This window comes from Panulirus ornatus, chromosome 1 (assembly GCF_036320965.1).
Source record: "Panulirus ornatus isolate Po-2019 chromosome 1, ASM3632096v1, whole genome shotgun sequence".
NCBI classification, from domain to species: Eukaryota; Metazoa; Arthropoda; class Malacostraca; order Decapoda; family Palinuridae; genus Panulirus; species Panulirus ornatus.
The window spans coordinates 84690996-84704017 of NC_092224.1; the positions used below are offsets into that span (position 1 = coordinate 84690996).

The window sequence follows — 13022 nt, forward strand, 5'->3', positions numbered from 1 at the left end:
TGTGTGGAAGGAGAGAAGTTATCATGGAGAGCAAAAATGGTTATCTTTGAAGGAATAGTAGTTCCAATGGTTGCAAGGCATGGACTATAGATAGGGTTGTATGGAGGAGGGTGGATGTGTTGGAAATGGAATGTTTGAGGACAATATGTGGTGTGAGGAGGTTTGATCAAGTAAGAAACAAAAGGGTAAGAGAGATGTGTGGAAATATAAAGAAGACGGTTGAGAGAGTAGAGAGGGTATGTGGAAATGATTTGGACATATGGAGAGAATGTGTGAGGAGATTGACAAAGAGGATATATGTGTCAGAGGTGGAGGGAACAAGAAGTGGGAGACCAAATTGGAGGTGGAAGGAGGGAGTGAAAGAGATTTAGAGCGATCGGGGCCTGAACATACAGGAGGGTGAGAGGCATGCAAGGAATAGAGTGAATTGGAATGATGTGGTTTACTAAGGGTCAACATGCTGTCAATGGACTGAACCAGGGCATGTGAAGCATCTGGAGTAAACCATGGAAAGGTCTGTGGGGCCAAGAGGTGTAACAGATGGTACTAGTGCTAATCTGCATAAGTATAAATCATTATCTATGCTTGAAAAGGGGGAGTTACAGAAAACATTAGATAAAGGAACTTCTGTAAAGACTTTGTGTGAGTACTTTGAGATCAGATCATCAACTGCATATGACTTAGGGGTCAATTTCTGTTTTTCAGCATTTTCTGTAGTTTGACAATGGTCAAGTTCCAAGGTTGCCAGGATCAAAGACGTTCAACCTATACACAAAGTTTACAGTCTGAGGGTCTCAGCCTCATGTTCAATCCCTAATAGGAATAAATGAATGCTTTGCAATATCATTGTATTACGTATATAATAGCTATAGGATATGGATGATGAAACAATAAATAAATCATTTGGAGAGAGAGAGAGAGAGAGAGAGAGAGAGAGAGAGAGAGAGAGAGAGAGAGAGAGAGAGAGGGGGGGGGTGTAATAACAGTGTGGTGGAGAGAAATTTATGTGTGATATGATACCTAACCACTACATAGCCTGTATACCTTTTTGCAACATGCTAACAATCTTCAACTTTAATCACTCATAGATCTTTTGTAACTCTATAACTGGGACAGCCTTATAACACAAACTACTGCCTAAACATTCTGTTTCCATGATAAAAACAGAATGCTCTGGATATCCTAATGTCAAGAGAGAGAGGAGATGCCAGCACTGCATAATGTACATATAAAATCCTTATATAAAGGCTAGAGGAACAAAAGTGAATGATCAAATTACAGGGGTACAAGCTGAGTATATTATATCTGTTGAGTTGTAAGAGAGGGTTAGGGAATGCACTAAACTCCTCACTGGGAAGGAGTAATGTGTCTTCTGGAGAGGGAGAGAATGCATGGTGTTTGCTTTATAGAAACATTTGGAGAGAGTGAACTGTATGTGGCATTTATGGATCTGGAAAAAGTACATGGGGTTGTCAGAGAGGCCTTGTGGAAGGGACTGAATCATCTCTGCTTAACCTAAGATCATTTCTTACACAATACACATCAACTGCTTGCATCAGAACTAACACTCACTGTCATAACATCCAAGGTAAACTCCATGTGTTAGGTATTCTCAAACATTTCACGTGTCGTTGAAGGCGACTAAAGGGGACGGGAGCGGGGGGCTGGAAACCCTCCCCTCCTTGTGTTTTAACTTTCTAAAAGGGGAAACAGAAGGAGTCACACGGGGAGTGCTCATCCTCCTCAAAGGCTCAGATTGGGGTGTCTAAATGTGTGTGGATGTAACCAAGATAAAAAGGAGAGATAGGTAGTAAGTTTGAGGAAAGGAACCTGGATGTTTTGGCTCTGAGTGAAATGAAGCGCAAGGGTAAAGGGGAAGAGTGGTTTGGGAATGTCTTGGGAGTAAAGTCAGGGGTTAATGAGAGGACAAGAGCAAGGGAAGGAGTAGCACTATTCCTGAAACAGGAGTGGTGGGAGTGTGATAGAGTGTAAGAAAGTAAACTCTAGATTGATATGGGTAAAACTGAAAGTGGATGGAGAGAGATGGGTAATTATTGGTGCATATGCACCTTGGCATGAGAAGAAAGATCATGAGAGGCAAGTGTTTTGGCAGCAGCTAAGTGAGTGTGTTAGTAGTTTTGATGCATGAGACCGGGTTATAGTGATGGGTGATTTGAATGCAAAGGTGAGTAATGTGGCAGTTGAGGGAATAATTGGTGTACATGGGGTGTTCAGTGTTGTAAATGGAAATGGTGAAGAGCTTGTAGATTTATGTGCTGAAAAATGACTGGTGATTGGGAACTGGTTTAAATAACTGGTTTAAATAACTGGTGTAAAAAGAGAGATATACATAAGTATATGTATGTAAGTAGGAGAGATGGCCAGAGAGCGTTATTGGATTACGTGTTAACTGACAGGCGTGCGAAAGAGAGACTTATGGATTTTCATGTGCTGAGAGGTGCAACTGGAGGGATGTCTGATCATTATCTTGTGGAGGCGAAGGTGAAGATTTGTAGAGGTTTTCAGAAAAGAAGAGAGAATGTTGGGGTGAAAAGAGTGGTGAGAGTAAGTGAGCTTGGGAAGGAGACTTGTGTGAGGAAGTACCAGAAGAGACTGAGTACAGAATGGAAAAGGTGAGAACAAAGGACGTAAGAGGAGTGGGGGGTCGAAATGGGTTGTATTTAGGAAAGCAGTGATGGCTTGCGCAGAAGATGCTTGTGGCATGAGAAGCGTGGGAGGTGGGCAGATTAGAAAGTGAGTTGTGGGTTGAAGAAGTAAGATTATCAGTGAAAGAGAAGAGAAAGGCATTTGGACGATTTTTGCAGGGAAATAATGCAAATGACTGGGAGATGTATAAAAGAAAGAGGCAGGAGGTCAAAAGAAAGGTGCAAGAGGTGAAAAAGAGGGCAAATGAGAGTTGGGGTGAGAGAGTATCATTAAATTTGAGGGAGAATAAAAAGATGTTTTGGAAGGAGGTAAATAAAGTGCGTAAGACAAGGGAACAAATGGGAACTTCAGTGAAGGCGGCTAATGGGGAGGTGATTACAAGTAGTGGTGATGTGAGAAGAAGATGGAGTGAGTATTTTGAAGGTCTGTTGAATGTGTTTGATGACAGAGTGGCAAATATAGGGTGTTTTGGTCAAGGTGGTATGCAAAGTGAGAGGGTTAGGGAAAATGATTTGGTAAACAGAGAAGAGGTAGTAAAAGCTTTGCAGAAGATGAAAACTGGCAAGGCAGAGGGTTTGGATGGTACTGCAGTGGAATTTATTAAAAAAGGGGGTGACTGTATTGTTGACTGGTTGGTAAGGTTAATGTATGTATGACTCATGGTGAGGTGCCTGAGGATTGGCGGAATGCTTGCATAGTGCCATTGTACAAAGGCAAAGGGGATAAAAGAGAGTGCTCAAATTACAGAGGTATTAGTTTGTTGAGTATTCCTGGGAAATTATATGGGAGGGTATTGACTGAGAGGGTGAAGGCATGTACAGAGCATCAGATTGGGGAAGAGCAGTGTGGTTTCAGAAGTGGTAGAGGATGTGTGGATCAGGTGTTTGCTTTGAAAAATGTATGTGATGTGAGAAATACTTAGAAAAGCAAATGGATTTGCATGTAGCATTTATGGATCTGGAGATGGCATATGATAAGAGTTGATAGAGATGCTCTGTGGAAGGTATCAAGAATATATGGTGTGGGAGGCAAGTTGTTAGAAGCAGTGAAAAGTTTTTATCGAGGATGTAAGGCATGTGTATGTGTAGGAAGAGAGGAAAGTGTTTGGTTCTCAGTGAATGTAGGTTTGCGGCAGGGGTGTGTGATGTCTCCATGGTTGTTTAATTTGTTTATGGATGGGGTTGTTAGGGAGGTGACTGCAAGAGTTTTGGAAAGAGGGGCAAGTATGAAGTCTGTTGGGGATGAGAGAGCTTGGGAAGTGAGTCAGTTGTTGTTCGCTGATGATACAGCGCTGGTGGCTGATTCGTGTGAGAAACTGCAGAAGCTGGTGACTGAGTTTGGTAAAGTGTGTGAAAGAAGAAAGCTGAGAGTAGGTGTGAATAAAAGCAAGGTTATTAGGTACAGTAGGGTTGAGGGACAAGTCAATTGAGAGGTAAGTTTGAATGGAGAAAAACTGGAGGAAGTGAAGTGTTTGAGACATCTGGGAGTGGATTTGGCTGCGGATGGAACCATGGAAGCAGAAGTGAATCATAGAGTGGGGGAGGGGGCAAAATTTCTTGGAGCGTTGAAGAATGTGTGGAAGTTGAGAACATTATCTTGGAAAGCAAAAATGAGTATGTTTGAAGGAATAGTGATTCCAACAATGTTGTATGGTTGCAAGGCGTGGGCTATGGATAGAGTTGTGCAGAGGAGGGTGGATGTGCTGGAAATGAGATGTTTAAGGACAATATGTGGAGTGAGGTGGTTTGATCAAGTAAGTAATAATAGGGTACGAGAGATGTGTGGTTATAAAAAGAGTGTGGTTGAGAGAGTAGAAGAGGGTGTTTTGAAATGGTTTGGTCACATGGAGAGAATGAGTGAGGAAAGATTGACCAAGAGGATATATGTGTCGGAGGTGGAGGGAACGAGGAGAAGAGGGAGACCAAATTGGAGGTGGAAAGATGGAGTGAAAAAGATTTTGTGTGATCGGGGCCTGAACATGCAGGAGGGTGAAAGGAGGGCAAGGAATAGAGTGAATTGGAGCGATGTGGTATACCGGGGTTGACGTGCTGTCAGTGGATTGAATCAAGGCATGTGAAGCGTCTGGGGTAAACCATGGAAAGCTGTGTAGGTATGTATATTTGCGTGTGTGGACGTATGTATATACATGTGTATGGGGGTGGGTTGGGCCATTTCTTTCGTCTGTTTCCTTGCGCTACCTATGGATGGGGTTGTTAGGGAGGTAAATGCAAGAGTTTTGGAAAGAGGGGCAAGTATGAAGTCTGTTGGGGATGAGAGAGCTTGGGAAGTGAGTCAGTTGTTGTTCGCTGATGATACAGCGCTGGTGGCTGATTCATGTGAGAAACTGCAGAAGCTGGTGACTGAGTTTGGTAAAGTGTGTGGAAGAAGAAAGTTAAGAGTAAATGTGAATAAGAGCAAGGTTATTAGGTACAGTAGGGTTGAGGGTCAAGTCAATTGGGAGGTGAGTTTGAATGGAGAAAAACTGGAGGAAGTGAAGTGTTTTAGATATCTGGGAGTGGATCTGGCAGCGGATGGAACCATGGAAGCAGAAGTGGATCATAGGGTGGGGGAGGGGGCGAAAATTCTGGGGGCCTTGAAGAATGTGTGGAAGTCGAGAACATTATCTCGGAAAGCAAAAATGGGTATGTTTGAAGGAATAGTGGTTCCAACAATGTTGTATGGTTGCGAGGCGTGGGCTATGGATAGAGTTGTGCGCAGGAGGATGGATGTGCTGGAAATGAGATGTTTGAGGACAATGTGTGGTGTGAGGTGGTTTGATCGAGTGAGTAACGTAAGGGTAAGAGAGATATGTGGAAAGAAAAAGAGCGTGGTTGAGAGAGCAGAAGAGGGTGTTTTGAAGTGGTTTGGGCACATGGAGAGAATGAGTGAGGAAAGATTGACCAAGAGGATATATGTGTCGGAGGTGGAGGGAACAAGGAGAAGAGGGAGACCAAATTGGAGGTGGAAAGATGGAGTGAAAAAGATTTTGTGTGATCGGGGCCTGAACATGCAGGAGGGTGAAAGGAGGGCAAGGAATAGAGTGAATTGGAGCGATGTGGTATACCGGGGTTGACGTGCTGTCAGTGGATTGAATCAAGGCATGTGAAGCGTCTGGGGTAAACCATGGAAAGCTGTGTAGGTATGTATATTTGCGTGTGTGGACGTATGTATATACATGTGTATGGGGGGGGGTTGGGCCATTTCTTTCGTCTGTTTCCTTGCGCTACCTCGCAAACGCGGGAGACAGCGACAAAGTATAATAAATAATAATATAAAAAAACTGGAGGAAGTGAAGTGTTTTAGATATCTGGGAGTGGATCTGGCAGCGGATGGAACCATGGAAGCAGAAGTGGATCATAGGGTGGGGGAGGGGGCGAAAATTCTGGGGGCCTTGAAGAATGTGTGGAAGTCGAGAACATTATCTCGGAAAGCAAAAATGGGTATGTTTGAAGGAATAGTGGTTCCAACAATGTTGTATGGTTGCGAGGCGTGGGCTATGGATAGAGTTGTGCGCAGGAGGATGGATGTGCTGGAAATGAGATGTTTGAGGACAATGTGTGGTGTGAGGTGGTTTGATCGAGTAAGTAACGTAAGGGTAAGAGAGATGTGTGGAAATAAAAAAAAACGTGGTTGAGAGAGCAGAAGAGGGTGTTTTGAAGTGGTTTGGGCACATGGAGAGAATGAGTGAGGAAAGATTGACCAAGAGGATGTATGTGTCGGAGGTGGAGGGAACGAGGAGAAGTGGGAGACCAAATTGGAGGTGGAAGGATGGAGTGAAAGAGATTTTGTGTGATCGGGGCCTGAACATGCAGGAGGGTGAAAGGAGGGCAAGGAATAGAGTGAATTGGATCGATGTGGTATACCGGGGTTGACGTGCTGTCAGTGGATTGAATCAGGGCATGTGAAGCGTCTGGGGTAAACTATGGAAAGCTGTGTAGGTATGTATATTTGCGTGTGTGGACGTATGTATATACATGTGTATGGGGGTGGGTTGGGCCATTTCTTTCGTCTGTTTCCGTGCGCTACCTCGCAAATGCGGGAGACAGCGACAAAGCAAGAAAAAAATAAAGTGTGGGTGATAAAGCAGAAGAGGGTGTGCTGAAATGAGTTGGAAATATGGCAAGAATGAGAGAGGAAAGGTTGTCAAAGAGGAAATATATATCAGAAGTGGAGGGAACAAGAAGAACAGAGACCAAACTGGAGATGGAGGGATAGAGTGAAAAAGATTTTGAGCAATTGGGGCCTGAACATGCAGGAAGGTGAAAGTTGTATACTAGATATTGTGAACTGGAAGTATGTGGTATACTGGGGTTGATGTGCAGTCAGTAGACAGAACTATGGCATATGAAACAACTAGGTAAACCACAGAAAGGTCTGTGGAGCCTAGTTGTGGATAGGAAGCTGTGATTTCAGTACATTACTCATGACAGCTATAGAATGGATGTGATCAAATGTGGCATTCTATTAATCTGTTTCTTGTGCTACCTCGCTAATGCGAGAAACGGCAATCATGTATAAAAAAAAAAATCATACATATACAAAAGATCTGAGCAAAGGACACCAAAAAGTGAATAGGGTAATGGAAGGACAAGAAGATGAAAGGTGAAAGGCATGTACTGGATAGCATGAATTGGAACTATGTGGTATACTGGGGTTGATGTGCAGTTAATAGAGAGAACCAGGGTATGTGAAACATCTGGGTAAACCATGGAAAGGTCTGTGGAGCCTGGTTGTGGATAGGAAGCTGTACATTACTCATGACAGCTACAGAAAGGATGTGATCAAATGTGGCATTACGGCAGTCAAGTATGAATTCTTTTTTTTTTTTACATATATACAAAAGAACTGAGCAAAGGACACCAAAAACTAAATAGGATAATGTAAGGACAACAAGAATAAAGGAATAGGAGCTGTTGTATATCAAACATTTACAAAAGGTTCTAAATAAGTATCTGCTGTGGATAAATGAACAGATATTGTCATCTAAAATTTTTTGAACAAACCTGGAATAATGCAGGAATGTCAGCTGTTGGCTGCTCTGGAGTATCAACAGCAATCATGTCCCCTTCTGGACCCTCAATCACAGCAGATGCCTCCGTTCCCTCTCCCTCACACCCTACTATACCTACAGCACCACAAACTGCTTCATTAGCATTAGCATCATCCTGAAAAAATTAAGCATTGTCTTCATTACCAACCAAAATGCCCCAAAGAAACCTAGTTCTTATTCCAATGATCAAAAACATGCTTTCAGTGAAAAGAATTACAAAGTCTTCAAAAGAACTTGGTTTATGCATAAGTCTAAATAAACATTCATACTTGTATTTTCTAAACCAGCTTTCTTTTTAGTTATCCATCAACCCTTTGCTGCATCCAATATGACATTTGTTCCCACTTAACAACTGAACTTACCCTATGGCTTCGGGAAAACTTTTCCCTCTACTAAAACAGAAACACCCTCTACAGCCTCAAAAATCCCACTACACTTCCATGTGTGCTGTTGTCTGAGCAATACCAAAGTCAATCTCTGCATCCATGTTTTTCGTTAATTTAATTGATTTATTGGGAATGTTATATATCATATCTTACAGACAAATTCAGTAAGAAAATAACTGTCCTCCGATGTACTATTATATGCCTCACATTGTGTTAAAAACTATTACAATGCCTAAGCATGTCAATGTTGATAGCTCTTGGGTTCTTTCTTCATTTAGGGTTCATACATATTATTCTGGGATGGGATTTCTATTTGTAGGCAAGTTACAGATGTTATATCATCTTGTGATATTCAAATTCAGGTACATATGAACATAAAGTTTAAAAGGACTACCTTCTGTACCAGTGCAACATATAGTATTCGTTTACATCTAATCAGTGAGTGAGTGGTCATGTAACTCACTCAACTCATGTTTTGATTGTGATATTATTGATGTATTAGTCACTTAGATTAAGTACAACGTAACTATTACCTTTCATTTTCTCTTACGCTGAAATAGGCCATTAGTAATAGAATAAGCAGCAACACAGTATGTTTATATTTTCCAGAATGTGTTATTTTTTCCAAAGGAAACCATGAGCAGTAACTGATGCAGGAACGGAAGCCATTTTGGCAATGTCTACAATTGGACTAAGTTTCAGTAGGTTGACAAATAAAACTATTATGAAACCAATCTTAAAGGCACAATTGGGTGATAAGGTGGAAACACTGATGTACTGCTCACACCAGTTTATAAAAATAAATGGTGCAAGACTGAGAATGTCCACAGCCAAAATCTTCTAGAGTTTGATTGCATTTGACTAATGTGAAAGATCTAATAATAAGCTACAGGTATCATCCTATACATAATACTGTATTCTGTACTGTCATAATAATAATCTACACTGATATAGAAGTTAAAAATCAAAAGCTGGTTGAAATAACAACTTTCATTTTCTGCCAGACATTTGTTACTTTTTCAAGATCATTCACTTCTATTTACCTATCTATATCGCTGATGACTGCTCCCTTTGGGAATACCCTCACGGGGGTGGCCTCAGAGAAAGTTTCCACAACTGATGAACTACAGTGATAGGTATGGCCTTTACATTTACAAATTGTGTTAGGAGCTTATGGTTTCAAGAACCCAGCAGGAATCATGAGTAATTATAAAACTGAATATTATATTTTCATGAATTTTTAGTTTGACACAAACTGTTTACCTTCTTGGAAGAATTATGTAAACTTGAGAAGTATTAGGCATAGGCTAGGAAAATGATTGGTCAGTTCAAACAAATACAGGAAGTGAAGATATAAAAGAAGACAGTTAAATGCAGTAGCCAATGGCACTATAGACTCTTAGACATAAAGATTCCATTTTGCAACTGTGATCTAATGATGCACTGCTTTTACTTACTCATGATACATTTCCTTGGTAACTGTGCACGGCATTCTGATTCTCATAGCTAAACCAAGTTTCATAATTGTTGTACAGTTCAGAAGGTATGTTTTCCTACCATATATATCCTAGTTAATGTCGCAAATATCTGTTTAAGTGGAATTTAAAATAACGTACAGTATTTATTTGGTATTAAGTTTTGCCTTTATATACAACCTTGATGGAGGTGTAGGAATCTTTTTATTTTTTAGTTAGAACTGAGATTAATAAGTCATGAACAGAAGGCAGGATGATTGGAGTGTCATTGAAATCATTGGATAGAGAACAGTGGTGAAGGTCACCAAAGTACATTTTAGATGTGTTTAGGAATGAATTAGGTGATGTCTACTGGAGCATTTGAGACCTTTTTATTTTCTCTTTTTCTCAACTGGCCTCTGGGTTAGGAGAATGAATTTATGAAGGATAGAGGTAGCACTGTACACATGAAAGAATTAGGTTTTGAAGTGAGTAGATAGATGAACCCCTTTGCTGCATAATTGATTTTCAGAGCATTCTAGGTGCCATCAAAAGTGTCAGTAAGCCACCAGAAAATAAAATTAGTAATTCCTTATTTTCTATTACTTTTTCAAAATCAAAATGAGATATATTTTTTAGATCTGGCATACTGGATAGAGAATAATGATGAATTCCATAAAAAGGAATGTAAGAATGCATAAAGATTGTTTTCCCACAAATGGTACTTAAGTTTCACTTAATTAAGTTGGTAAACATTCATGACCATCAATTATCATACAAACATTAATTTGAGTACCAACATGCATTATATTGTTTTGCTGCACATCTTTCTCTCATACATCACCAGTGTTGTGCTATGCACATTTCGTTATTACTTTCTTTCACAAGGGGAGTATGTTCCCAAACCCCTACCTAACACACTCATTATCATCCCCTTGTTAAAATTTTACAGTTCATGCATTGATCACAATATATGATAATTATATCAACACAAGAAGTGAAAGTATAGGTAGTAGATGGTAGGCAGCCTCCAACCAGGAAGACATATGACTGATAATACCCACCGGGGTATTGGGAGGGTTAATAGCTGCGCAGTGGGCAAGGACTCCAATGGTTGTCATGCTGAACTCCTTTGACCCAGATAGCTATTTCTTTTTTCTGCCTTACATAAAATGGATTTCTGGCATTCTGTCCACAAACATACAGTCTCTCCTTGTCACACATTACACTTGACAACACTTAACTCACACAGCTCATTCTTCATAACTATATTTTCCTGCAGTGAGTGCTATGCTCTCTCCCTGCCTTTTTGCAAAATGGTGCGTGCATAAGATTAAAAAGGTAGTTAGGAATGTTAGATAGAAGCATTAGATAGCAACATCAGGTAGCAGTAGCAGGTAGGAGCATCATTTAGAAGTGGTAGGTTGGAAGATTAAGTAGGAATATTAGGTAGAAGGAGTTGGTAGGAACATCAGGGAGAAGCCTCTAAAAACACTGTGCTAGAGTTGCTCTTTGCAAGTGGCCTGTTAAGGGTACAGCACTAATGCTCCTACCTACTACTGCTACCTAATGTTTCTATCTAATGCTCCTATCTAACATTCCTAACCACTCATTTAATCTATTGCTCCTACCATTCTGCAAAAAGGCAGGGAGAGAGCATGGTATTCAGTGCAGGAAAATCAAGAGTTATGAAGAATGAGCTGTGTGAGTTAAGTGTTGTCAAGTGTAATGTGTGACAAAGAGATACTGTATATTTGTGGAAAGAATACCATAAGTCCATTTTATGTAAGGCGGAAAGAAAAAATAGCCATCTGGGACAAAGGAGTGCAATGTGACAACCACTGAAGTCCTGGTCCACTACCCAACTGTTATTAACCTCCTAATACCCAGGTAGGTATTATCAGTCATATATCCCTGGTTGGAGACTGCCTACCATCTACTACCTATACTTCACTTCTTGTGTTGATATAATTATCATAGGTACAGGTTTGGGAACATACTCCTCTTGTGAAAAAAAAGTAATATCAAAATGTGCATAGCACAACACTGGTGATGTATCAGAGAAAGATAAGCAGCAAAACAATATAATGCATGTTGGTACTCAAATCAATGTTTCTATGATAATTGATGATTATGAATGTTTACCGACTTAATTTGGTGAACTAAAGTACCATTTGTGGGAGAACAATCTTTATACACTCTTACATTTCTTTTTATGGAACTTATCATCTTTCTCTATCCAGTATGCCAGATCTAAAAAATATATCTCATTTTGATTTTGAAAAAGTAATAGAAAATAAGAATTACTAATTTTATTTTCTGGTGGCTTACTGTCACTTTTGATGGCACCCAGAACCCTCTGAAATCAATTATGCAGTAAAAGGGTTCATCTGTCTACTTACCTCAAAACCTAATTCTTTCATGTGTACAGTGCTACCTCTATCCTTCATAAATCCATTCTCCTAATCCAGAGGCCACTTGAAAAAAAAGAGAAAATAAAAAGGTCTCAAATGCTCCAGTAGACATCACTTAATTCATTCCTAAACATAGCTAAAACATACCTTGGTGACCTTCACCACTGTTCTCTATCCAATAATTTCAATGACACTCCAATCATCCTACCTTCTGTTCATGACTCATAAATCTCAGTTCTAACTAAAAATAAAAAGATTCCTACACCTCCATCAAGGTTGTATATAAAGGCAAAACTTTATACCAAACAAATACCAAATAAACAGATATTGGCGGCATTAACCAGGATATATATGGTAGGAAAAGATACCTTCTGATCTGTACTACAGTTATGAAACTTGTTGATTTAGCTATAAGAATCAGAATGCCATGCACAGTTACCAAGGAAAAAACATCATGAGTAAATAAAAGCGGTACATCATTAGATCACAGATGCAAAATGAAATCTTTATGTCTAAGCATCTATAGTGCCATTGGCTACTGCATTTAACTGTCTACTTTTATATCTTCACTTCCTATAATTGTTTGAACTGACCAATCATTTTGCAAGCCTATGCCTTATATTTCTCAGGTTTACATAATTCTTCCAAGAAGGTAAACATTTTGTGTCAAACTGTAAAAATTCATGAAAATATAATTCAGTTTTATCATTACTCATGATTTCTGCTAGGTTCTTGAAACCATAAGCTCCTAACACAATTTCTAAATGTAAAGGTTATACCTGTCACCATGATATTGGAGTCCTCTGTCATAATAATCTTGTTCGTTAAATTACTGTTGTTTTCATTCTCTATTTACCTCACCTCCTAATTTCCCCTCCAAAAATCTCCTCTTCATCCATCTGAGGTGTCTGTGGTTTACCTAATCTTTTTGATCTAATTCTATTTTCCACTGTGCAATAACATGGTAATTGTAAACTTGCATGTTAGTCACAACCACATAAAATTCCACCATAAATGTTTTCAGTATTGCTGCAGTCTTATGACAAGCAAA

General features: G+C 39.8%; 1 protein-coding gene across 1 annotated transcript in view; it reads right to left on the minus strand.

Annotated features, from left to right (window-relative positions):
- Positions 1–13022, minus strand: part of trus (programmed cell death 2 like trus) — a 61388-nt gene that overhangs the window by 17681 nt on the left and 30685 nt on the right. The window contains exon 4 of the mRNA XM_071664972.1: positions 7671–7832. Within this exon, the coding sequence (XP_071521073.1) occupies positions 7671–7832 (162 nt within the window). The remainder of the gene's footprint in view (positions 1–7670; positions 7833–13022) is intronic.